Here is a 27,055-nt window from a genome sequence, read left to right as displayed (position 1 = left end):
AAAAGGGGTGCAGGAGGAGCTCAGCCTACATTTTGCTGAATGAGCACACCTTGCTCCAAAACTACAGAATTGTCTTTACTGGTATTTCTTCTTGTTCTCAAATTGTTGACATCTTTAAAAAAAAAATTGCAAGTTTTCTTGAAAGAGATCTGTACAGTAACAGGGCAATGTTTCAGATACAATACAAGGATTCCTAAGGAACCAAGATTATGCAGTAGATGTTTATATTAAACCCATCCAGTAACTAAATACTGCATAGCATTTACAGCTTGAATAAATATTTTTGTTTTAATAAAAAGTTGTCTGTCTTGCTTAATGTTTTTAATTCCCCTAAGCAGCTTTGCAGATACTGAATAGAAAAGTCCTGGTGGTCAGTTGTTTTTGAAGATCAAGAGTCCAGTATTAAACACTAAGTTCTAATTGCAATTGTCAGAGGGACTAGGGCAGGCAATCACCAAAACTGTCTTAAGCAGAAAATGCTTAATAGTGATGGTGACACTTCAAATTAATTTGCTGTTTGAGACCGAAGGTAACTCTTGCCTGGGCCATCCACTACCCACCATAATGTTTCAGCTCAGGCACTCTGATTCTAATGAAGATGTGAATTATCCATGACTTTCATAAGAAAAAAGTATCTTCAGTACCAAGCTGCTGTCATACTGCAAATGACTTCTAGGAGAAAACAGCCATTTCCAGTAGCAGCACTCTGTGGGTTACCAAGAGAATTCCTTTTCAAGGGCCTTTAAGAAATGCTAAGTCAGTGACAGAGGGAGCCATAGTTAACATTCTTTATTGTCAGATGTCAAGCCAAAATTAAAATTTGACATTGCTTACTTGCACTGTATAAAAAGTTGAACTGATAAAGCAGTAAAGGGCCAGTTGTCTGGATCAGTAATCATTGATGCTTTAGGAAATTTTAGAATAGCAGTTACAGAATTCATCCACTGATTGATAAATAAGATGTAACAGCTACCACTCAGTTTTGATCAGAGAGCTTTTAAGGCTGTGTTTCTCATGCTGCTTGGGCTACAGCTTCTGTATCAGTATTGCAGAAGCACCTCCTCCTCCATTGCAGATTCCTGCAAGACCATATTGTCCTGGTTTCAAAGCATGCGCCATGTGAACGACAATTCTTGCCCCAGACATTCTAGGTATCAGAAAAACAAAAGAACATAGCTTAGTTAAAAGGAAATTCTTAATCTGACCTACACAGGGACATTGGCAGAACACAGCACCAACAAAAAAACTGAAACAATCCTTTTGTCTGCAGTCCTGTGCAATACAGATTAAGTACTGGAGCTAGAGAGGAATAAACACAAAGGTTCTTCAACATGGCATTTTTGTTTGTGTATGTATAGATAAAGTTTCTTTGCGAAAAAGAAATCACCTCCACGTCAGCCTGTATGTTACAGAGTACCTCTACATGCAGCACAGCTCTTTCAAAGAAGGAACAGATCTCCCACAACCAAATCAAGAATTAAATTCAAACATACTCGCTTAAAACTCATTACCTAGAAGACAATGCCTCTGTGCAGAGCAAACCCAGAGCTTATTTTGCTTACCCTATTGGATGTCCAAGAGAGACAGCTCCTCCATGAATATTTACTTTTTGTGGATCAATGTCCAGCATTTTAATATTGGCCAGCACCACAACACTGAATGCTTCGTTAATTTCCCACATTGCAATGTCTTCTTTTTTCAGGCCTGTCTGACTTAGAATCTAGAAATAATACAAAATAATTACTACTATGAAAGAATTAGGAAACTAATTAGGGAAATAATAGGTCTATTTTGAAGTCAGTGACTCAGGCTCCCCATAGTCTGATTCACAAATTCACATTTAGGAACCTCTTTGTCAGATGGGAAAAAGCAAAACTGAGGGACTGAACCAGAAACTTGAGTTTTCACCAAAGAAAGAGTGGAGAGCAGCCCATCCAAGGATGCATTTCCATCACACAACACTAAGACTGCTGCTACAGTAAATCCATTTAAAATGACACAGTACTGCCTCACACCATACACTTCCCTTCAGTTCCTTTTAGAACAAGCCTACCCATGTACAATCATACTTATTTTGCCTTTTGGCCATATAAGCTGCAAAACTTCAAAGGTGTAAACATGTCAAAAGTTGCTAAAAGCAATACAGAACAATACTCCCTTCAAAATAGGTGTGAGAAATTTGTTAACTGAAGATCTGCAGTCTAGCCTTGATCCTCTGCAAAACATCTGTTCTCTGTAATTATTAAAATTTCAATCCTAATTCAAGAAGACCCACTGAGACAGGATGAACCAACAGTGGAATGCTAGGGAAGCTTTTTTTTTTCCAAAACCCACTCAGTTTTATTCTTACCTTAGGAACAGCATATGCAGGTGCAATTGGAAAGTCAATAGGATCAACAGCAGCATCTGCAAAAGCTGAAAAATGAAAAAAATCAGAAAAAGTCTTTGAAGACCTTGTGTTTTTACCATACATTATTTTCTTTCTTTGGAAGCAGCAAACACTGCCAAGATAGAGAAATTCTGAATGCCACCATCTATGAAATAGCTGCATCTAAAATGTAGTGCCCTAAGTAACTCACACAATAACATTTTCAGATTTTTATTATTATATATAGAATATTCTGTTTATGGTCAAAAGTCTGCTGGTGTAACACGTGAAGTTTCAAGGACTGTGCTGGGAAGATGCAGCCATAACAGGACTGCCAGCCTGAGAGCAGGGGAGTACACTATGGGAGTATTTTCCAGGACTTTCCTAGAGGTAAGGCAGATCATACCTACTATCCGTGCCAAAGGTTTGACTTTCAGCCTGTTGGCTGCATCTGTAGTCATCAGCACCAAAGCAGCTGCTCCATCATTCAGAGTGCTGGCATTAGCAGCTGTAACTGTTCCTAGAGAAGGAAAAACATTCCTTAGGCAGAGGTGAAAGTGTTATGCAAAACAGCTCACGTATATCCTATGAAGGATTGTTTCTCCCTGAGTTCATTGAACACGAAGTCTCAATCATTTGGTGAAACCTGTTGCACTGAGTTAACTAAAAATGAGTTGGTTTTTGATATCTGTTTGATGAAACAAATGCAGCCACAGGTACTTGTATCCTTATCCCATGCTAGTTTAGATCATGCCTTCCATGGCAGCTGCACTGCTGGCATTGTCACAGAATTCCAGCTCAGGAGGGGTTGTGAATGAGGCAGTTTTAGCCAGGAAGGTTTATCAATTACAGATTCAGGAAGCAATGGCAACTCTGTAAAACCACTCCAGCTGCACAGCAACAGGAGTTTACACCTGGCAGAGACCAAAGCCCACTGAAACTGAAACCCACCTGTCACTCTTTTTAAGGTGAATGTCCCAAACAAAGGTGTTCACTGTTTAAGGCTCTTGGACCATCTTTTAATCCAAGCCAGTTCATGCTGTTGTGCAGCATGTTTCTTTACCTCAGCAGACATTTAAAAATAAAAGGGCTGTTTGTTGAGCATTCATGCTCTTGTGAACAGTACTGTCCACCCTGACAAAGCATCCCTGCACTTGGCAGAAAATTAAGCAGTTCTGTTAACAATATTTACCATTTTCTTTTTGGAAAACAGCTTTCAGCTTTGGAACTTTACTGAAATCAACACGTTTGTATTCTTCATCTTCTTTCACTTCTGTATCTGGCTTCCCTGAAATTCAGATTTGGTTTAGTATTCTGTAGAACAGTTGACTAAATACTGCCTTATATAAATAAGTTATTTCAGTAAAAAAGTGCAAATATATGTAAAAATGCACATTAAGAAATGTGCTTACATAAACTGAGAAAAAAACCCAACTTATTCCTTAATCAAATTTATTTGCAGAAAATCCATTTATGCTTCCCAGTGGCTGAACAAAAAGGACAAAGAGCCTATCTTTAATGTAAATTAAAACAAATAGATACAAATAGATGTCCTTAAGCCATAACTAAATTCAATAGCTAACCTTCACTTAGACCAAAAAAGAAAAAGATATGGTATGCAACATTGAAGAAAAACTGAAAAACAAAAACCAGATGACAGGTCACTGACTGCTGTTGACCAGAAAGTCTGCCTAACAGAAAATTCTTGGGTGATCAAAACGAATGTTCCTGAGATTCACATGTTTCAACAATCTAATTTGCACTGAACACAGACGACATTCCAGCTTTCTATAAGAAACAAAATTCATCTCATCACACCTTTCCACAATACCTTTTTTTGAAATAGTGACAGGAACTATTTCATTTTTCAGTACTCCTGAGTCCCAGGCTGTTTTGCTCTTGGTGTAAGAGCCTATGGCATAAGTGTCTTGCTCCTCTCTGGAAATAGTGAACTTCTTGGCAGTGTTCTCAGCACAGTTGCCCTTGGAGGAAAACAGGCCTGTTAGGTTTGGTGGTCCTGAAGATGCAAAGCTCAACTACAGCTGAAAAAACCCCAACTAGCAGATTTCCAGAACTGAATGTGACTAATACTTGGTGTCCATTTCCGATTTACAGTCATGAACAAATAGCAACTTCTGGTTTTGAAATATAATTGTCAGATTTAGCAAATGTCTTCTGGATCCAGATTAACAAAAGCCATAAACGAACTTTCCTTATAAAGCTTTTTTTTTCAGTTAAACTGCATGCAAAAGTAAGTTTAAAGTGCTTAGGGCTGACATCTTCAGAGACTGAAGATCATTGTTCAGCCACAGAACCACATGTTCACATCATTTTCCTAGTATTTTCACTCCATTATTATTGCCCTGCCTATTCCAAGGACTATAAAAACAGGACAAGACACAGGGCCTTCAGACTCTCTAAAAACTGCAGAAATAAAAATATGTATCCCTTTTTTCTAATAATTGGAATGAAATAAATAGAATTAAACAACCAAGTCATTTTTTATATAGGCAAATCATGATTGTAATTATATACTCACAATTCATTACCATCACTGTCTAAATACCCAGTGACAAAATTTAAAAAAAAATCATTTAGTCAACTGGAAAGATTTGCCCTTGAAAGGTTTTTTTCCACCTCTCATTCCATTGGAAAACTAAATGAATCAACACAAAACCCTTTAGTATTGTGTCCCTCCAGTTATTCAAATAAGCAAGTTCACTTCTATGTAATGTATGAAATTTAAGTCTTCAAACCTCAAAGCACCAGCGACTTAGGCTACTGCCAAAACACAGACAAGAGTAATTCCCAAAGCCATACTATGGACTTTTTTGTATGTTCTCACACAGACTGTCAAGGCTTTCCAAACAACCTACATCTGCTATAAGACAGACAAAAGGTTCCAACATACTTTCCCAATCTATTAAATCTTGGTGTATTACAACCAACTGCTAGAATTTTTCCTCACATGAGGGAACCATCAAAGTCACCCTTTAGATTCCTATAAAATCCTCACATTCAAAATCCATTTTAGCTGAAATGTGGGAATGAGTTTCAACATTCCCACATAGCCTAAGCACTAGAGTACAAAAAGAACAAATCATACACAAGTGAGGTCTGTACCAAATCTATGGATCAAAGTAAATATTCTTCATGACACGTTTTCCTGTATCCCAGAAAGAACACCAACTGATCAATCAATAATGCCCTACAGCTGTGAATTACCACTGGGTAAAGGTCAGAAATATTCATAAGCTGAAAGCAGCCATTCCCTTTTTAAACTTTCTTCCCTGGTGATTGTTCTTGACTGCCTTTGCATCAGTTGTTTTCCAAACCCATCCAAAGTTTGCCCTTGTTTGTCCAATTTAAGTTACCCTGCTGATGAGTAAGCACACCAGCTGACTCAAACCTTCCCACAGGAGATATGAGATATGTACTCTGGGGGAGGGAAAAACATGAGCTGCTGGATCCTTCAGAGCAGATATCCTCACACCAAGCAACCTGATTGCTCCCTCCCTCGGATGGAGCAACAGCAACCCATCAGCAGCAGAATTAATTTTTCTCTTAATCCTTGCTTTAGGCTATTCAGACTGCAGAGACAGGTAATTACAAACTCTCTGCTATTCTGGGCTGGCACTCCAGGAAACCTGGAAATGGAAGACTTTTTTCCTCCTCATTTCCAGGCTTGCTAGAGGAAGCAGTTTTATAACAACTACAAGGAAGCTTTTCAGATCTGCATCAGGTCTACCTATGGTTGATACATGAGCACTGTGCAGGAATATTTACCATATGGATATGGTTGTAAGCATCTGTCAGCCCATCTTTTACTATCAGGTCTTCCAGCTTTAGTCCTCCATAAGGTGTTGCCCCTCTGCTCATCGTGTAGGGAACATTGGACATGCTCTCCATTCCACCAGCAACCATGACATCCTGCCCAAAGGAAACAAGATAAAATGAATAATCATGGAGTTATGAATGATTATGAGATAAAATTAATAATCATGGACTTCATGAATAAACATGAAGTCATGTTCTCCATGACTTCTTGTAGGAACAGTATTAGTAAAAGCTTAAGCATGGGCACTTTATACTTCTCAGAAGTCTTAGAGAAGGAGATAAAAGGAACACCCTTTATGCATTTAAAAAGCAAACAGGAACAACTGAAGATAGGTAATCCAACCTGGCAGAAACATGACATGAAGTAATAAAGGAAAAAAAAAGAAGGCTGGAGACAAAACTATTGAAAAGACAGATAGATTGGAAAGGCAGTGGAGGATATGGAAGCAGCAGCAGACTAGAGGAACAAGAATCGCTGGCATTTAAATTCCATTAAGTGAAAGACCTGGAGAGAGAGCCAATACAATTGTTTCTATAATGGTGTACACTGACTCAAGCCACTGGGAACCATCACTGTCATACCACAGATACCTCACAGCCCACAGCCAGGAAAAACAAACCAATACCAACCCCCCTAAAATTAATAGCTCTAGAGACTAATAACTGGCTGAGTCTCTGATTTTGCTGAGACTGGCAGCACAGCTTGTATGATTAATTCAGCTGAAAATTCCACTTCTATTCAGAGCTCATGGCCTACATCTGTCAAAGCAACCAAAGGCACAACCACTCTCATGAAGTCATTGGATATAAATGACTACATCCAAAAGCAGCTGTTTACAAAGACATGCTGGGCCTGGTTCAAAGTCTGGTGACAAGATTTCCATCAACTTCAGCAGGCCCCCGACAAAGTGCTGTTTTCTGCAGGGCAAGGCCAAAGCAATAAAGCAGTTGCTTAACTCCAGTTACACTGTGATTTCCACAGAAGGCGCATCAAAATTTAAACACTTTTGTTTTAAACACACACAGAAAAGTATTCTTCGCTTATGAGCCACTTACTTTTAAAGCCAAAAACATATATAATTGAACTGATTATATTTTCACTTCAGAGAACCAAAGATGCTGCCAAAATGCTTTGGGTGTGGAATTCAAAACAAAACTGAAATGTCTTTCTTCACATTCACACTTCTCCCACATTCTTTGCTGCACAGCATTTAATGGCTTACTGAAAATGATGTATTCTCCTATCCTCCCATCAAGTGACAGAACTTTTTTCCCATTGTACAGAAAATCTTGTAAGAAAGTTGAAAGAGATGAGCAATTCTCCTTCATCAAGCTCTGTAATGAAAAAGCTTATTCACCAACAATAAATTCTGCTTCTTCTAAAACAATAAATAAGCCAGACAGATCTTTAGTGTACTTGGAAACAACATTGCTTGAATATGTGTATTTAATTCATTTAAATGTTAACACTGTCTGAAAGTCAACTCACCAAAAACTAAGTACATAAAAATTTCTTCACCTTTTCAAAACTGAAAGCTTGAAAACTCCCTTAATTATATTTTGGGGGCTGGACTGGTAGGTGGGGTGGGAGTAGAGAGATGAGATAAATACCCCAAACAATCCACCTTGTTTCTTCAGCTCTAAAAACATATCTGAATTTTCCAACTAAAGAATTTACTTTCTTTTCTGTTTTGAACCCAAACATACTAAAACAACTATAAAATTAGGGTTGCATAAACAAAACAAAACAAGCCCTTGCTAATTAGCTTTATTATCCCAAGCCAAAACACAATCCCTAATCAAAGAGCACAGCTATTGGTAGGACAGGATATACAACATTAACTCTGTGTTTTTTTCCACAGAACAGCACAAAATCCACATACCTGACTCCCACACATCAGGCTTTGTGCTGCCATCATGATTGATTTCATTCCTGAAGCACAGACTTTATTGACAGTTGTGGTAGGAGTGGCGATCGGCAGACCTGAGTCAGAGAAGTTTGTACAGCTGTTATTTGGAGGGCAGACTTCAGTATTTTATTGGGGTTTCAGCAATATTTCATATGGCACTGGTTTTTATCTAAGCCCAGGATGTCCAGCTTGCACTGTTTAGCCTGCCAAGGCAATTTATCTACACTTATTCATAGTTCTTGGAAACCTCTGTTGTCCAACAACTGACTTGTGATAAGGGAGAAGGCAAGGAAATGGAAGATCAAGGAAGGGACTCCAGAACTGCTCCTGTTCCCAAAGCCCTGATCTCTGCCTCTAAGCAGCACTCAAGGCTGAAAAAGCATAAATAAGCAGCAGAATTTAGCAACTGGCAACAAGACAGACCCCAGGGCAGGCTGGGCAGGCCTCTGAGCACCCTGGTCTAATGGAAGGAGTCCTTGCCCACAGCAGGGGGGCTGGAATGAGATCTTTAAGGTCCCCTCCAACTCAAGACACTATATAATTCTGTGAATGAAAAGAGCCATATTTATCACTTTGCCTAACATGGAAGTAGTTCCTTTTCCTTCAAAAATGTACAACAGATCCAAGAAAGTACACGGTTCCTCCTTGACCTACAGTCTTACCTAGAAACAAGCTAAGGTATGGAATCCCACCCCTACAGAAGAAGGGAGAAGAAAATAATTTCTGCACCCCAATAACTTTCATGTTATAGCTAACATACAGTGAATCCTTCCAGTGTCAGCTCCAGACTCCACAGGAAGATGAGTTGTACATAGTCATGAGCTGAAAGAATCTCACTGACTCTTCATCCAGTAAGAATTAAGAATAATGATACACTGAAGAGAAAACACCCTGATTTGTGAAAGATTCAGAGCATCCATCACTAATGTAAAGTACTGTGGAATTACCAGCCTGGTCTCCAGTACTGCAAACACTTTTGGCAATAACATCCCACTTGCATGAGTGCAATGTGCACCCTTCACCCATCACAGGGCAAAAAGCATCCATGGACTGTCCTGACAAAGGGCTGCCCACCACTCTGCTTTAACTCACAGCCCAGTAGATCCCAGCTACACAAAGACAGAAAACCTTCAACCCCAGTGCAAAGAGAAGGATTACCTGCACCCAAAACTGCTTGTCTGGCTGGAGCTTGTCCTTGTCCAGCCTGCAGGACATTGCCCATATAAGCCTCTTTCACTTCTTCTGCAGGGATTCCTACAAAACAAAATTGTTTTGATTCAGGATCCTTTTGACAAAAGTTCTCATTGAAGTTTTCTATCGGAGACTAATAAAACTTGCCACATCCAACCCATATGCTAACAGAACCCAGGCCTCAGTGGGTGTATTCCAGATTTCTACCCTCATATTCATGGAGCATGGTGAACTGGTGATCCCCCCAGAAGATAATTCCTCGGTCACCCTGCAGGACAAGCTGCACTTATTTCATTCAAGTCAACATTTCCAAGTCTTACTAATCACCTGAGAAGCTCGATTTTAATGGATAGTTAAATGCCCCCAAACTTTTTTTGTGCTAGAATTATGTCTAAAGACAATTTTGTTTGTTTAGCAAGGGCAAGTCGAGGCCACAGCACGCTGCCACCACAGAGGTCTGCTCTCCTGCTGCATCTCTTGCAACAGCCCTGGTGTCCAAGTTCTTGTAGTATAAAGCCTCCTCTTCCCTAAAAAACCTTTTTTGCTAGACTGAATCCATCAAAAGGCTGACAAGGCTGTCCTTCAGGTACATGCACCCACATAAAAACCAGGCAGGGAAAGGAAAGGCCACTGGTCTCAGCAGCAAGGAGCCTTTGCATCAGCTTACACATGTCATAAAAACCCATCCCAACAAACCAAATACCATGTTCAATCACATATGGAATAGCACAGATACCCCTAGGCTACATTCTGCTCCTAGGAGCAGCCCTTAATTCAGATTGAATAAAAGTCTGACAGCCAACTTTACTTAAATGGCTTTTGTGGAGAGACTTAAAAATGCCACAGGAGCAAAAAAATCCAGGACACTGCAGGTCTTTTTCATTACCAAGACATTGAAAAGACACCAAGCCACTTAAGGTTTTCTTTGTCACAAGAAAAAAAAATGTGTATGCATACCTGCTCTGGCAATTGCTCCCTTAATTGCAATGGAACCAAGTTTATTGGCTGGCAGTGAGGAAAGAGACCCTTGGAAAGATCCAATAGGTGTCCTTACAGCACTTGCTATCACCACCTCCTAAGTGCAGAAGGACAGAGTAAAAGTCAATCTCTCTCACAATTGCACACATATAGCAGTATTTTTTAAATATCTACTTATTATTTCACTGAGGTCACAGCTTCTCTTTCACCCTGCAAGTGTTTCAGAGCACTAAAATCTGTATTAATGTGTGCAGCATGGAGAGTAAACATAAGGAGATTGGTGTGCAGCTGCAGCACTACAACCTTGGGATCATGGAGCTGGCTCACATGGCTGGAGTGCTGCCATGAGGGATAAGGGCTCTCCAGGAAGGACAGGTCAAGAAGACAAGGCAAGGGGGCAGAGGAGAGGCCTTGCACGTTATGGGACAGAACAGGTGGAGTGCACGGAGCTCAGCCTTGGCATTGAGGATGTTTGCAAGAATCCTGAACATTCTGGAGCAAAGGGGGAACAAAGAAAGCTGGCTGAAGTTCAAAGAGGACCCCTCCAAGCTCCAGAGCAATCCATTCCAACGAGCAATAAGTTGGGTAAAAATACCAGGATGGATACCAAAACTCACACAAAAATGAATCGTACAAGAGATGGAAACAGGGACTGAGAATCTGGCACACAGTCTGAGCAGGCAGGGATGAGGTCATAAAGCCAAGAATTAAATCTGGGAAGGAATGTCAAAAGCAAAGGAAGGGCTTCCATGAGCACCTAAGAAGCAAGGAAAATATGGGCCTCCTTGGTGACAAAGGACAAGGCTGAAATACTGAATGCCTGATTTGCCTCAGTCTTCAGTGCTAACAGCAGCCTCCAGGAATCCCAGGCTCCAGAGACCGGGGGAAGGGTGGAGCAAGGAAGATGCACCCTTGGTGAAAGAGGAACAAGTCAGGGCAAACTGGACATACATAAATCCATGGGTCCTGACCAGATGCCCCCATGAGTTCTGCGGGAGCTGGCAGGTGACTTTTTAAGGTCGCTTTCAATAATGTTGAGATAGTCACAACAATTGTGTGTGGTGCCCAAGGACTGGAGGAAAGCCAAGCATTACTCCAATCCTCAAGAAGGGTAAGAAAGAGGATCCAGGGAACTACAGGTCAGTGAGAGCCATCTTAACCCCTGGAAAGGGATGAAACAACTAATCCTATAAAAACATTTACACGAACAAGAAAATCATCAGGAGTCATCAGCAGGGATTCACCAAGGGGCAGCCATGCTCAGACAAACTGCCAGCCTTCTACAATGAAGTGACTGGTCTGGTAGAGGAGGGGAGAGCAGACATGGTCCACCTGGACTACAGTGAGGCTTTCACCTCTGTATCCCATAAAATCCTCAGAGAAGCTAATGAACTATGGGCTAGACAAGCAGATGGTGAGGGGGATAGAAAAGGGCTGAATGGCCAGGCTGGGGGGGTGATAGAGGCACAAAGTCTGGTTGGAGGCCAGTTAGCAGGGATCAGGACTGGTCCAGTCCTGTGTCACATCCTCATTAGTGAACTGGATGATGGTGCAGTGCACCCACAGCAGGTTTGCTGGTGACACCAAAGGAGGAGTGGCTGAAGTGCCACAGAGAACTTCAACAGCAGCACCTCACCATGGAGGTGAGTATATTAATACTGCAAGGAAGGGTGCAAAGAAGGTAGAGCCAAACTCTTTTCAGTGGTGCACAGTGGGCACCAATTGACACAAAGGAGTTCCCACTGAACATCAGGAAACATTTCTCCACTGGGGGTGTGGCTGAACTCTGGCACAGGTTACCCAGAGTGGTTGTGAGGTCTCCACCCCTGGATATATTCAAAAGCCCAGGTGCCAGCAGAACGTGCAAGCAGCAGTTTATGACATCCAGCCCTATGCTAGTAGTAAAGACAATTTACTCTTATTTTGCCTCTTAGCTTTAGTGCAACATCCACATGTGCACCTGATAACCCTGTGAGAGCAGCATGAGAACCTGGCACCAAAAAGATGCACGTGCCAGACCTCTGGCTGCCCCTGACAGCTGTCAAGAAGCAGCAATGATTGCTTCCAGCTGTATTGGTTTCAGTGAAAGTTAATCACAAAGCTTTACAGGGCCTGGTCGTGAGGGTTTTTCCATTTAGACAGACAGAAAAAGAAAGAAAACACTAGGAAAAAAATACAGACAAACAGTACTTGTTTGAATCCACTTGTTTAAAACTATGAAGGGCTGTCTATTACTGTAACCCCTTCATCATCAGTGATAGTAACAAACTTGTCCTCACCTCACGTTGTAACAGCAAGTTGCAGGAAACACAAATAATTTCAAAGGGATCAGTTGATATCAGCTGTATTTTCCCATCCTGGGTTGACAGTTACACAAAGCTTACGTCAGCTGACATACTTCTAATTTTGTCCCACACTTAGGCAACTTAAAAATAAACTGCAATCTGACTTATTTCAGATTTTGCAGTAAAATGTGGCTTGGGCACAAGTGACACTGTCTTTAACCCAGTTTTTTTGTGATGATTTTCTTAAAAATGTCAGTGATTAACAAACAGATCTAAACCAGCAGTTGATTAGTCAGAGAGGGCTTTATACTTACATTTAAAGTACGCTGTGATGCATAGCCACGGCTTGTGTACTCCAGAGCCTGAAAACAAGAAAGGCCTCAGAATCTCACATCAAGAAAGCCAGTGCCATACTGTTTCACTCTGTAATGTACCCATGTTCATAGAGGTGATTATTTCAAAAATTAGTATCTAAGAAACACTGGAAAAATATGAAAAAAATCATAACATGCCTTTGCAAAGAAGTGTAGTCTAGTACAGTCTCACCATAACATCTGTGATAAAATGTTTTCTGAAAAATAAACAAATACTCCTTCAAAAACAACACCAAATTCATTTTGTCCAAGTCTGTTATGTACACCTATAGCATATATCTAAGCCAGGGGTGAGTGCTGTTATCTTGAAAAAGTTTACTAGTCCCTGTGTCTGCTTCCCTGGACTTTGTTCATTCATTCCTACCACTAACTCCACTGCTTCTAAACTGTGGCAGTTTGCATCTACAACTTCCACTCCCTTGGCGTTTTATAAACAAAAATGAAGATATCATATTCAGAACACCACACCAAGATAGGATAATAAAACAAAATCAAGAAAAAGGGATTATCTGAGCAGTCTAATTCACCAGCCAGTAGCTTCATCTAATTAAGCAGTGCAAAGATACAAAATTATATCTGTAGGCATTATTTCATATGAACAGAATGATCTTTCCATTAGTGGCTTAAACCACTTTCTTTAGCCATTTCCTGAGACAACACTTCAGCACATCAGAAACTTCTGGCCTCCTATCTGTAATTACTGAATTACAGCTAAATAAATGCTAATTAAAAACAACTGCTTAAGGACACCACAAGAACACCAAATTTTTATAAATTACACAATGCCTTCTGGTTGTGTCTCAACACAAAAATTTAGCCTGTTTCTTCTCTTCATTTACCAGCCTTCAACTAACAAAAAGATGGGGTTTTTTACTGTTCTGAATTAGCTGTTTGATTTTTGTTTTGTTCAGGGATTTTTGTCTGGCTTCCCCCCAGCTCAAGTTATAATAGCCAGCTGGAAGCTTAATTTAAAACTTCTCCCTGAAAAAGAATTATGTCCCTTAGAGGGCTTTAACAGCAGTGCTTCCATGGGCTAGAGCCAAAAAAACAAAGCCTAGTAAAATAAATACCCATACGACCATAAATACTCTTACTGCACAAGGCCTGAAATTTAAACTGGACTAACCAGACAATTGTTTACCAAGTGCAGCTGGCAACTACTAGGAGTATTCATTCTCTGTCGCGAAGGAAGGAAGGAAGGAAGGAAGGAAGGAAGGAAGGAAGGAAGGAAGGAAGGAAGGACCCACTTCCACAGCTGGTAAAATGCCACCTCCAGCTTGGCATACGGCAACTCGGATGGGATCCACCTGCCCTCCTGTCTCCCAGCACAGCTCCCACCGCCGTGCCGGTGCCAGCACCTGCCCCCACAGCGCCAGCAGCGCTGCCAGTCACACCGGCTTTGGGGGCAGCAGCATCCCACTGCCCAGCTGAGAAACAACACCCGCAGGTGGAAATTTATATCTGCACACTGCTTAATTAGAGGAATCCCAGCCGAGTGCAGGCCCGGCCCGGCCGGGACACCGCCATGGCTGCAGCGGTACCGGGCAGGGCGCGGCACCCGCGGCGCTGACAGTGGAAAAAGCCGCGCTCAGGATCGCGGATAAAGGTCCCGCCGGGCTCAGTGCGGGGCCCTGCGGCGGCGGGAGAGGTCGCCCTTCACCCCCTCCCGGCCCCGGGCTCGCTCCCTCCGCTCGGCCGCCTCCCGGCCCGGGGGTTCCCGCACGGGTGAGGGGAGGGGGCGCAGCCGCCCCGCCGCAGGGCAGTGTGACCTTGGCCGAGCCTTTCCGGGCCCGGCGGCGGGCCTGGGGCTGCGTAGGGAGGGAGAACATAAAGCCGGGCCCGGGGTCGCCTCACCCGCAGCAGCCCCGCTGCCGGCCGCCGCCCGCACAGCATCGCCCCCGCTGCCGCCGCCATGTTCCCGCCGGCGCCCCCGTCACCTTCACCGCCGGCGGCGCCCCGCCCCCTGCCCGCTGCCATTGGCCCCGCGGCGCGGTGCCCTGCCACACCCGCCCCTGCCATTGGCTGGCGCGGAAGGCGGGTGGCGGCGTCAGAGGGGCCGGCGCGTGCGGTGCCCGAGGGCCGCTGGTGCCGCGTGCGCGGGACCGCCCCAGCCGGAGCCCCGCTGGGCTGGAATTCCTGCAGGGAAAGGGGATCGGACATCGCCACGGGCTGCCCAGGGTGGCGGCCCTGTCACCGTCCCTGGAGGTGCTTAAGGAAAGAGTGGGCGTGGCACTCAGTGCCACGGTCTGGGTGACACGGTGGGGCTGGGTCACGGGTTGGACTCGGTGATCCTGGAGGTCTTTTCTGACCGAACGGATTCTGCGGTTCCGCAGCGCCAGGCGCGTTCCTCTCGCCCGGGGGCCAGGCGCGGGGTGGACAGCCTGGGATGCCGCGCCGAGAAGGAAAGTCACTGGTAGCGAACCGCATGGAGACAGCTGGAAAATCCTTGCGGGAGAAGAACCAGCCCCCGGGGGCTGTCCTGTCCGCCACCGCCCCTCCTCGGCTCGGCCCTCGCCCGCCCCGCGCTGCAGGTTAAGCTGACCTGAGCCGCGGACATTTAATCCCGTGTCGGAAACATCCTGTGCACGACAAGGCCGTAGGGATGAAAGCGCCGAGTATGGCTGAGCCCGGCACGCTTTGTGCCTGCCCTTGTGCTGCAGCTCAACCCAGCTGAGCTCAGGCTGCCCATCCCGGTCCCACGGTCCTTGCTGCACTGCGCCTTCTCCCCTCACACTCGTCTCTGAATCTGCATTTCTGCTGGAAGGCCGGCACAAAATCCCTACAGCCGTTTGCCAGCCTGACAGTGCCCCTCTTCACCCTGTCCCTCCAACATACACAGAGCTAGGCCAGGAAAAGCCTGGATCTTTCCTGGTCGCCAGCTTTGTATCTCAGAAGAGTTTCAGAACACAGAATTACTTTCTCTGAATTGTGCTGGAGCACACAGTCTAGGACAAGCAATTCTGTATTTGTTTCTGATCCGTCTCTTCTCCTCAACCACTTTTTTAGCCCCCGAAGGAGTTACTATACTGCTACAGAACCCACAAGTGAATGAAGCATTCCCCAGAGCTGAGGTCTGCCAGTCACATAAACAAGCATTTACTTGCACCTTTCCTTCCACCTGTACCCCAAACTAGAAAAACTGCCAAGAACCAGGCTTTGGATATAGCACTAGAAAGCAAGAGTATTTCAACAACCTGTTAACATCCATTTGCTATCTTGACTTTTTTTTTTAATATTTGATCTTCACATTGTAGAACTAACATTTGTCAAAACTATTTCAATTGATTTTCTGTTCTACATCTCATTCATTTTCCAGTGAGAGAGGATTTCACTTTGGCTTTGCTCTCAAAAGTAAAATACTTCTTGCTTTCCATATATATCCAAAGATTCTCCAGACATGCAGCAAGAGGCTGATTGGCACAGGCACTGGCGAGGGAAGCATTTGTACTCCTTTGCTTCCTTGACTCTCAGTAGCTGATGTTCTAAGGTGGTCTAGTCTAGACCTTTGATTTAGAGACAGTTTTCAAGTTCAAACCATACATAACATAGGAACTGATAAATACTGTCTCAGGAAAAACAGAAGGTAAATGTTGTCTCAGGAAAAACTGAAGGTTTTACTCTGAAAATATATATGTACCATATAGCAAAAACAGCCAGGTTGGATGAAGATATTTTTCAGAAATACGTAATGCTGAAAACAGGTAGAACAAAACCCAGAAAATTCTCATTTAACTTGCCTTTACTCCTGCGGTATAAACCTGGATATAACCTGCTAACATTCTTTAATTTTTTCATCATCTCTTCTCACCAAGATTGACTATGATGTACTAATTTCAAGGTTACTTTTGATGTCCAGTCACAGACTATTAAAAAGTCACACTGTGCTGCTCTTGCTTATCTCAGCTGGTATTTGCTTTGGCCATGCCCTGGATCCACAGAGGGAAGCAGCAGCTGCCATTTGTGACTCCAGCTGTTCTTTCTAGCAAGTGTTTAAGGCTGTGCAGGAGCTGAAGCGCAGTATCCAACTGAATTTCCAGAGTGGATCTCCATCACTAAAATAAATGAGGATCAAATGCCAGGCACCATGTCTACCTAGAGATATTGAGATATCCAGGGAGCGGATCAAGAGCACAAGTGCTGTGAGGAGCAGCTGAGGGAGCTGGGGGTGTTCAGCCTGGAGAGAAGGAGGCTCAGGGGGACCTCATCACTCTCTGCAGCTGCCTGACAGGAGGGTGCAGCCAAGGGTGGTGGGGTTGGTCTCTTCTAACAAGTAACAAAAAATGGCCCCAGGTTGTGCCAGGGAAGGTTTAGATTGGATATTAAAAAAACTTTTTTTCATGGAAGGGGTTGTCAAGCAGTAAAACAGGGAAGTGAGTCACTATCCCTGGACTTACTGGATGTGGCACTCAGGGACATGGTTTAGTGGTATCCTTGGCAGTGCTGGGTTAACAGTTGGATTCAAGGGTCGTTTCCAGGCTAAACAATTCTATGATTGCATGTTGACAGGTAAAGCAAAGAAGAAAATAAAGCCACATTCTCACTTTATTAGAAGAATGAACCAGGTTAAGCCTTTTGTATTTACGTCAACGACTCTACCTAAACTGTGATCAATTTACAGGGGTAGGAGTTAATTCAGCCAAGAAACTCCTGCAATAACTGGCTTCTAGAGAACAACTTCTCCTGAAAAATCATTGGGAAAGACTACATATTGCCCTAACAGAGGGAAAAAAAGTTTGGAAATAATAACAACCTGCCATCAAAACTCTTCCCACATGAACTGCCAGTTGGCCAATTGCCATGCACAGTACTGAGCACTCACTCAAAAATAGCTGTTTATTCCATACAAATAGTTCTAAACTCTGCATGTACCAGAGAGCACAAAACACCAATGGTTAGCTGCTGCACTTACAGGAGAGAGTTGAAACTTAAAAAGAGATTCACATTAAAAGGCAAGAACAATCAGAGAAGAAAAGCCATTACATTAAAAGCACTCCTTCAGGCAAGTGACTGTTCCCACATCACGATTTACTGCAGGATCAGCTCCCTGAAGGTCCTCGCAGCAACACCAGTAACTTCAGTGATGCACCTTGTAAATCACTTCAGAGACAAATCAACCAAAATATGCAGCAATCCAAGTTCATCCCTGTGAGTTGCAGAAACATAACCTTTTTAAAAATGCCATAAACTAAGTTAGGCAACTCCCAGCCACTTTTGGCATGGTAGGCTTTGATACACTGACTGAAAGACTACAGCTCATCTTTTAATAGAATTCAGAAGACTAAATAGCTCTACATATAATCTTACATTCATAAAAATTTTTACCAAGAAAAGAATTTAAAGTCTCCACTTTTGTTTTTTAATTACTCTGATCATAACAGCTGCTGGGACTTGAAGTCAGGCAAATTTCATACATACAGTGGCAATTTTAGGAGCAGCACCTGAATTCAACTTAAAAATTTCGTAGGATGAGACACCAAAATACCTTGCTAAATGAGTAGTCTTTTAAATTACATTTTTATTTTGCAAGAAAATAAATTATACAACTTAAAAAATAAAATTCAAAAATTAAGCAGTACATCAAAATAGTTCAGCTGGACTGCCATACAGAAACTACCACCATTCAAAATTGTACAGCATTATTATCTTGGTAGTGGCACACATTCAAAATTGTAAATACCATATGGAGATAGTTATTACAACTCAGGAACCCGAGTTTGCTCAACACTCCAGACTACATATAGTGTATATGACAGGAAAGCTTTCATGTATTGTTTATTTCACAAATATGACCTTAAAGAATTACAAAGATAGCATCCCAGTCATTTAGATGAAAATAGAAAACAGTTTGAGATAGCAAATCTTTCTGTAAAACTATCAAATCTTTTTGCCAATTGTATTTTTAAAATTTGCACTTTACAGGACAATGGCATCCCAATGCAGATAAATGCAAGATGTGAACATTCAGAACATTTATATTAATTTTAAAAATATGAAAATGAGAAAGTCACATTGTCATTTGGAAATGTAACTGCATTACAGTCGTAACGAAAAATAAATGAGTAAAAGTAGAAGCTAGGGACACCAACTGTGGAAAGAGGAAAATGGAAGACTTCAGAATTGAAACTGAGATTATCATCAAGTTGTTGGGACAGAGAAAGATTTAACAGTATTTCTTAATTAAACCCATTAAGAGCGATTTCCCCACGCTCCTTCTATACCAGATTTCGTTCCTTAGCTATTCACCGTGGCAGTGTGTGTGGCAACGTGTTTTTCAGATGCAGCACCTCCTTAAGCTAGGTCTTTGGACATATATATTCATAGCTAAAAATTGCAGCCTTAAAAGTGCGTTGTTGCCATATTGCAAGTGAAGAATAGTTTTCATTTAGATCTGAACTCTACCCTCCCCAAAAGAACAGCTTACCCCAGGTATCTCCCTGTGCCCCAGGTAATACTAGTTTTAAGTGCATATTGGTGAAGTGACCTGATGAAGGATGCTAAACGTGATTCTGCATCTTTAACAAATTTGCTGGTGTCTATCCTAGATTTCATAAAAAACCCGACATCCATTTCTGGTATATATTTCAAGAAAAAATGACCATGTCATAGGCACATTACCAACTGCATTTCCATCCCAGGTTTTCAGAAATGTATAGGTAACAATCAGGTTGTATTGTATTTATTAGTTGAGGGAATGTGTAGCTCCTTAGCTTTTAGCAAGCTTTTCCTTTCTGCATACATTCCAGATTCCTAAAGAGTTGTATCTGTCTTAAACTTCTCTCTCAAATTTAACCAATGGCTTCAAAATTAGCATTATCCTCTTGGCAGCTCTTTCCATGTGACCATTTCACACCTTGCTTCTCTGGTTAGGGTTGGAATTTTTCACGTTGAAGAGTGTGCTCAGACTGTCATGTTCTCCCCGTTATCCCAAGTAAACATTTATTACTTTAAAGTTACAAAGACTGAAAGTCTTGCAGCACAAAGTGTTTTATTAGAATTTTGTTTTCTAATGTTCAAATAGTTTCATTGGTTAACTACACAGAGCACCACTTCCTTTTGATTCTGAATTGCAACACCACAGGGCCAACATAAAAGATGCAATATTTTTAAACAGCATCTACTTTTGAGTGTCAATAGAGGCATGGAACACAAACTATAGGATTTCAATCAATTGTAATTGGCTAGGCCTTGATTTCTACATCTCTTGGTCATGAAACCTTCGCTACCAAAAACTTCTTACTCAAACAGATGTCCAAATACGCTGTTCTCAGGCAGTCACACTGGCATTTACATTAGTAACAGAGCACACAGCCTGCTTAAGGGTGCAAACAGCCATTCTTGGAGGGTTTGCTTTTAAACCACTCCTTCTGCATACTTTACTGTAACCATGTGAAAGTAAAACTCCTCCTCTTACTTACTGGAAGGCTTTCTTTTTTGACTAAAGTTAATTTTATCCTCTTCCCCATTTCATCATCAAAGATGAGGCCTTTAGATGTCATAGTTCAACTGGTTAATTAAAAAATAACTTCACACACTTGTAATTTATAGAAGAAATATTCATACAGAACTGAATAAAGCGCAACTTACCTTTGTCCTAAGACAGGCACTCTGCTCCTATGACTCATGGAATCGCTCCAGTACGTGCTGGGACATTTCAGAACAGCAGAGAGTAGGGCAGTGCCAAATGACTATCTCAGATGATTGAGAATGGAAGAGGTAACATTAAGAAGTTGAGATTCCTGGTGTGTGTTTGGCACTCTCTCTACATACACTGAACAAGGTATTTTTCCTTAGCGTTTTATCATTTTCATTAGAAGAGTACTTCCTACCCTACCAGTTACCAAATGGAAAGCAGAGGGTTTGTTTTTCATATAAAGATGTTGACTAGTCCAATTGGATTAACCTTGCATGTATATAAAAGTTACCACTGAGGAAATAGTACAGGGATCTTCAAGTGTTATTCTCTTTCTGTGGGAGTTGTGCATAAATTACTCTTTAATGCATCCTGATATATGTAGTCATACTGAAATATTTGGAATATAAATATTAAATGTACAAGGAAATACACTTAATATTTCTGTTCCTATAGCAGACCCACCCAAGAAAACTGCTTTTAGAGTCAAGTATCATTCAAGAAACTTTTACCTTGTCAAAAAGGATTGTAGCAAATCACCCGTCCAAATTAAGGTAACAACATATCCACTTGTTTACAGGAAACAATTTAAAAACAATGATCTCTTGTTTAGGGAAAAATATCATCGATGACTTGGAATTACTTTTGTGTCACTTAATATGTTAATTATTAAAATCCAGTTACTAGATTGAAGCACTGCTCTAGCAAACAGGTTTTAACTGTAACAAATACGGATCAGTTGTGACGCATGTGTTTGTGTGTCTCAAATGTTATTACATGAAAAGGATCAGAGATGGACAGTACATTACTCTGTTGATCCAAAACACAAAAGTGAAAGTGCTACTTCTAGTCCTAATTGCATTAAAAAAAAAAACAAACCAACAACCCAAAAACCAAAACCAAACAAAACAAAAAACAAACCCAAAACAAAACTAATAGCAGTTCCTCAGTGCATGAATATTTGAATATTTTTTCCTTGTGCAAGTACTGGTCATCTAAAAACCCAAACCTGTATTCTTCCTGGTGGGTGTAAATCAAATCTACTTTAAAAAGTTCACAATGGGCTCTTCATGAATGCAAGTTTCCCACAAAACAGCATGCTGTTAAAAGTGTGCAACATGAAGGGAATGCCATCATGCTAGCTGAATGAGATTGGCAAAATATAGTCCTCTGTAAGGTAAGGCAGGGATTTTAATATGTAACGAAAGTCATAACAAGTCCTTCTGCAGCACAAACTGTTGCAGCTGTCTGTCCAAGCACCCTTCCATTTATGTTCTCAGCATCCTGCAGAGTCCTCCAATTATGCCATGTATATAAAGGTGTTGATATCCGACTCATCTCTTCTGATATATTTGTGCTCTATAAGCCATTCAATTTGCTCTTTTATCATTTTCTTTTGTGGCAAGAACATGTTTTTCAATATTTCTACCAGTTCAGTCTGAAGCTGGGCATTAGTAATTTTCTTGCGCATCTTCATTATTTGGATGATAGCCTCCTAGTGGGGCACAAGAAAAAAAATTTAAATACCTGGGTGAAGTGACAAAATGAACACAGCATTAATAGGAGGCTCCTGGTAAGGAAAGACAGCAAGGAAATCTGTAGTTTTCCTTAGAAATCAGAAATACACTGCATTTTTTAGTCCATATAGAACTGCTTTTACAAAGAAGCTGATAAAGGAAAAGAATGAAGCACTGGCAAGATGCAAGACATCTAAGACTATTCCAGTCAAAGGAGCAGTTAAATCCTATATCTAGAGTGTGAATTACTCACTAAAACCAAATGTTAACTCACACCCTGTGCAGAAGTTGCAGTTTACTAGTGACTCGTGATATACCTTGTTAACATTTCATTCATTTCCTAAGTACAACCAGGCATTAACCCTGCTGCTGCCAGAATGGTCACATCATGTTACATCAGGTGGTACAACCCACAATGCGCATGGCCTGCAATCCAGCCTGACTGACAGAACAGACCTGAAACTTGAAGGCAAAATGAGACTCCATTGTATGTAATGATCCTTGATGCCTGAAAAAATTCAGGCTTTTTTTAAACTGTCAGCTCAAAAGATTTGGCATGAGTAGCTGACTATCAACCACAGAGCAGGAAGCTGCAGTTTGTACAGCTAAGATGCACTTTTCAACTTCTTCTCTAAGGAGAAGTGATAGTACTGTACTACAGCGTGATTCCACCTCCAAGATTATTCTTTTCGTACAGATCAAAGAGATCTCAAGATCAGCAATGCTGTTTATTCATGGTGGTGGCCAGTGTCAGTCAACTTGGCCAATCTGCTGCTGTCACCCACCCCACACTGTATGCCTTCACCACTTGGGTAACATCTGCTTTGTCCTCTTTGAAGATGATGACCTGGTACTTCAGAACAGGAGGCTGATAGCTATAAGTGCACGAACACACATGCAGAATCAGGTATTCACAAGGATCTAGAGTCATACAGCAGAAGTGACTTCCAGTGGCATTTAAAGGCACCCATTTCATACATCAACATCCAATGGTGGGCAGCATGTAATGATAATACAACAAATTACAGTAATGACAATGCAACAAAAGAAACAGGGGAATTTTGTATTCCTCTGGCAGGTTACTTGCCTGGGTTCGCAATATTCTGAGCTGGACTATTCCTTCATTCTCCTCTTCCCGCATCCTCTCTGTAGTAAGTTGCAATCGACCAATCAAATTTATCTTGCCCCTTTTCTGAACTTTAGCATTTTTTCTGAAAAAAGTCATATTGCATGAAAGTGAGCAAAAAAAAATACAAACCCCAAAACTTTCAATTATAGAATTCCTGTTAAACTACAGCAGCAACAAGTACCATGACAGATCAGATACTTATAGGTTATTAGCATTGCAGCAGCGAGAGAGCTGTCTGACAGATCAAAACTCAATGCCAATGTCTCTGCACAATGAAACCTAAATAATGCTAGCAAGCATTACAAGTAAATCCAGCAGCTAAAACCACAGAACTTCAGGAAAATATATTTCAATTTAATTACATACATGTAGAGTTTTTGGAGGAAGGTTTTACAACAAAGTTCAGGAAATATGGATAGTTAATATTCCATCAAAGAACTGTCTGGGACAAAACCCAGCTATTGCAACAAAGAAACTGATGGCATTCTTCAGTGGTCACCCACAAACTTTCTCTACAGCCTCTGTCTTCTGTCATGTCCTATCATCATTTCCCAAAGTTCAGAATCCTGATGACAGGAATAAGCATTATGGCCCTGGGCAACAAACTAAGCCCCAGGAAAGCAGATTCGTCACTTATCTCTTTCTCTTTCTCGACAGATCCAGATGTCCAGCTGCTGCTGAGAATGAGACACAGAATCTGAGGTTCCTAGCAAGGAGCCAGTTCTCATCATAAACATTGAGAATGGAGGCAAGCAGAAGCAAGTAAACCACACTGAACATAGTATGTATCACTTAGACATTCTCTCTTTGTATTATCTTGTGCTCAAAGGATTTCAAAGCACCAATAAAAGAGCACTGCAATTCTCACAGAAATAACGACACTCCTCTCTGGGGAGAGCCACACCAAAAATCCCTGCTCTTGACAGCACACCACATCATTAAGCAACTTCACTTCCTTTCTGTTAACTTATCATTGTTTCTGAACTTGTGTGTGTGTATAATAATCAATACAGTACTACTGCTGTGATTAGAGGCTGTCTTCCATGAAATTTTATGGACTTACTGCTAACTGGAACATAGCAAAGCCTCCAATTTTGCACTTCATCCCTAAGTGTGTAAGAAATTTCACAAAAATTAGAATTATAGAAACATTTGTTTGAAGGGGCTGCTGGAGGTGATCTAGTCCAATCACCTACTTGAAGCATAACTATTGCCAAAATAAGTGATTGCAGGGCAGCAAAGCATGTGTCTAGGTTCAAGAACAAAGGTTAACTTAAAGTGAATTCCTTTAGTTATAAAACAGTACATTGTTATTTTACTTTTCAAACATCATCTTACATTAAACTGAACTCCTGGTTCACCGAGAAGAGGGTTCCTTCTGTAAAGTCTTTGGGTGAATTGACTTGAGGTTCATATAATAAAACCTGACGTTTCAGCTTTGGAAATGCTACAAGAGACTACAGAGAAAAGGGAAGGGGGAGAAAGAATGAAAATAAAACACCAGACTTTCTAAATGGAAACAACTACTTTCTATAACCATAATTCACTGCAATACTGACTGTAGTGAGGGAACCACATAGCCTTGTTTGGAACTAGTAATATCAGAGCGGGGACACGGTTTACCAAATCTCCTTCTGAAATGGGTTAGTATAAGCAAAATCATACAAAGTAGTAAAACACACAAACTCATGGCTACAGAAGTGGTGTCAAGTCTGACTTAAGTGATTTCTCTCTTTATTCATGAGCGAAATAATTAGTAGTCTGCTAAAGCAAACACTGAAGTTATTTCTAAGGAACATTTACATTTACATTAGGTGTCACTAATTTCCTAGAGTTAGACCAAGCCTACTTGACAATACACAATTGTAACTTTCTGCTTTAGACAGCATATGGTCAAAAAATTCTTGCAGTTTCCAAAAGTTTGTGAAGTAACACTGGGTAGAGAGAACATGTCAACGTAAAGGCTGTGTGTGTTCAGCAGCAGTGCAAGGAGCCAGCACTACAACTGATTAATTACCAAGAAAGGCGTTCACATTTCAAAGTGTTATCAGGCAGTGCTTTAAAAATACTAATCCAGTATTTCAGAGTACAAAAATCAAGAAGCAATCTGTTTCAAGAGAAAGGGATATACCCATAAAGTCCTCCTAAGTTCTGCATCAGGGAGCTCAGTTGCCAGTTTAAGATTTTCAAAGCTGATCTTCTCTCTGGGTCTTTGGTTCCATGCAAACAGCACAGCCAGCTGAAATGTTGTAACCTCCAAGTCATACTGGCCAACCTCATTCTTAAATGTTATCTGTGAAGAGGATGAACACTTTACTTATAAGCATGTCTGAATCACAAGCTTTCTTACTGTTATAAATACACAGAGAGTGCAGTCATTAAGACTGATACAATGAAAACTACACACTTACAATTCCATTGGACATGAGGTGGTGCCAGTGGAGTTTTCTACCACTGTGATTCTTTTTATAAAATTCTTCGACCTCTGGGATGAGATCTTCTAATTCCGTGGGCAGCGAGACAAACACTTTTTCAGAACTTCGGGACCAGGCACCAGCATTTAAAATTTTAATATTCACAGAGTCAGCTGTAAGATGATATTGGATGATATGAATCTCCAGGTGTAACAGATAGATAAACCAGGTATAACAGATAGATAAAATGTTTTGGGTTTTTTTCCTACTCTCAACACAATTATGAAGGACTGAATTTTCAGAAAGTTGCAGGGTGTCTATCCACTTAAACATTAAGGCACTCTATCCACCGCTGGCTTTCTGCCAGCAGCACGGATCAAAACCTGGTTTTTTCCCTTGCTGCTGCAGAGCTCCTTAAACACTGGTGCATCTTTACAGCTGATGCTTATAAGCACTATCAAGGGTTTGCAGCATGGCAGGTCCAATGCTTGATGTTCCTCAGCCTCTCTCATCAGTGAAACAATCTCAGAATGTGATTTATGCTCTCCATAATATGCATCCAGCTCTCCTGCTGGCAGATGAAGGAGGAGCACAGCATGGAGCACTAGAAGAATGATGAGGGCATAAAAGGAGGTAGTTCAGGCATTCACCTGGCTGATGCCAATTCAAGCCCCTGCTTGCAATTTGTCTACAAGCAAAGGGAATCTTTATCAATCTATGAGACTGCTGACAAGAAAAACCCAAAACAACTCACAGAGTGATACAGCTCTAATATCAACAGCAGGAGAAAGCAGAGTCTACAGACAATTCCAATCTAGGGGCAACAGTGCCATGGAGACTGTGTTCAACCTGCAGTTGACATTATTTTTAACCTAAGATTTAACTGAGCTATTTTTCACTAAGAGAAATAAAAAGTAGCAAATAATTTGAAAACAATACCTGGTAAAGCAAGCTTATTATTTTTGTGCATTTCTTTGAAGGCCTGGTTCAAGTCTTCAGAGACTTTGATATCCTGGAACATTCTAGCCAGTTTGTTTACATAGTCTGCTGGCATTCCCACTTCCTACATAAACAGAACAGTAAATATGACACAGAAAACTATGAACAAAAATTTTATGTTTAAAATAATAAGCTCGAATAAATAAAAAGCATAAAGAAGTACACTGGTATCATCACTTTACAGTAATAGTGAATCTGCAATACAATATAAAGGGTTTTTTGCATAAATCATAAGTAGTTATCCCTTAAGGGCATATGGTGATTCTTTTAAAGAAATTCAAGTGCTGAAGAACATATGCACGCATTAAAGAATCCATGAGTTCAGAAATTTGAAGGAATGTTTCAGGCATGCAAATAAAATTCAAAATTAGAATGCATCTCAAATTATTTACATAATTAAATAAGTACACTGCATTTTGCTTA

General features: G+C 41.3%; 2 protein-coding genes and 1 long non-coding RNA gene across 3 annotated transcripts in view; 1 reads left to right on the top strand and 2 right to left on the bottom strand.

Annotated features, from left to right (window-relative positions):
- Positions 1-774: 774 nt before the first annotated feature.
- On the bottom strand, positions 775-14,885 carry ACAT1 (acetyl-CoA acetyltransferase 1). Its single transcript, XM_054272023.1, has 12 exons — positions 14,798-14,885; positions 12,884-12,931; positions 10,264-10,381; positions 9,274-9,369; positions 8,089-8,189; positions 6,155-6,298; positions 4,200-4,350; positions 3,561-3,656; positions 2,775-2,888; positions 2,351-2,415; positions 1,563-1,720; positions 775-1,147 (listed from the first exon to the last, which is right to left on the bottom strand). Exons 1-12 carry the CDS (start codon positions 14,855-14,857, stop codon positions 1,027-1,029), a joined length of 1,272 nt encoding a protein of 423 aa, XP_054127998.1. The 5' UTR covers positions 14,858-14,885; the 3' UTR covers positions 775-1,026.
- On the top strand, positions 6,255-6,591 carry LOC128934448 (uncharacterized). The gene is made up of 2 exons (XR_008482857.1): positions 6,255-6,336; positions 6,395-6,591. It is a non-coding gene; the product is annotated as an uncharacterized LOC128934448 (long non-coding RNA).
- Positions 14,886-18,438: 3,553 nt separating the features above from the next.
- CUL5 (cullin 5) overlaps positions 18,439-27,055 on the bottom strand; it is a 31,598-nt gene continuing 22,981 nt past the window's right edge. The window contains exons 14-19 of the mRNA XM_054271684.1: positions 26,573-26,696; positions 25,631-25,806; positions 25,351-25,512; positions 24,558-24,676; positions 23,178-23,301; positions 18,439-22,068 (exon numbers count right to left, since the gene is read on the bottom strand). Coding sequence (XP_054127659.1) covers positions 21,874-22,068; positions 23,178-23,301; positions 24,558-24,676; positions 25,351-25,512; positions 25,631-25,806; positions 26,573-26,696 — 900 coding nt within the window. The 3' untranslated portion in view covers positions 18,439-21,873. The remainder of the gene's footprint in view (positions 22,069-23,177; positions 23,302-24,557; positions 24,677-25,350; positions 25,513-25,630; positions 25,807-26,572; positions 26,697-27,055) is intronic.

Source organism: Melozone crissalis, unplaced genomic scaffold (assembly GCF_028551555.1).
Source record: "Melozone crissalis strain CALT ecotype California unplaced genomic scaffold, PUWL_Pcris_2 ptg000013l_1, whole genome shotgun sequence".
In the NCBI taxonomy this organism is placed as follows: domain Eukaryota; kingdom Metazoa; phylum Chordata; class Aves; order Passeriformes; family Passerellidae; genus Melozone; species Melozone crissalis.
This window is presented reverse-complemented; position numbering and strand designations above follow the sequence as displayed.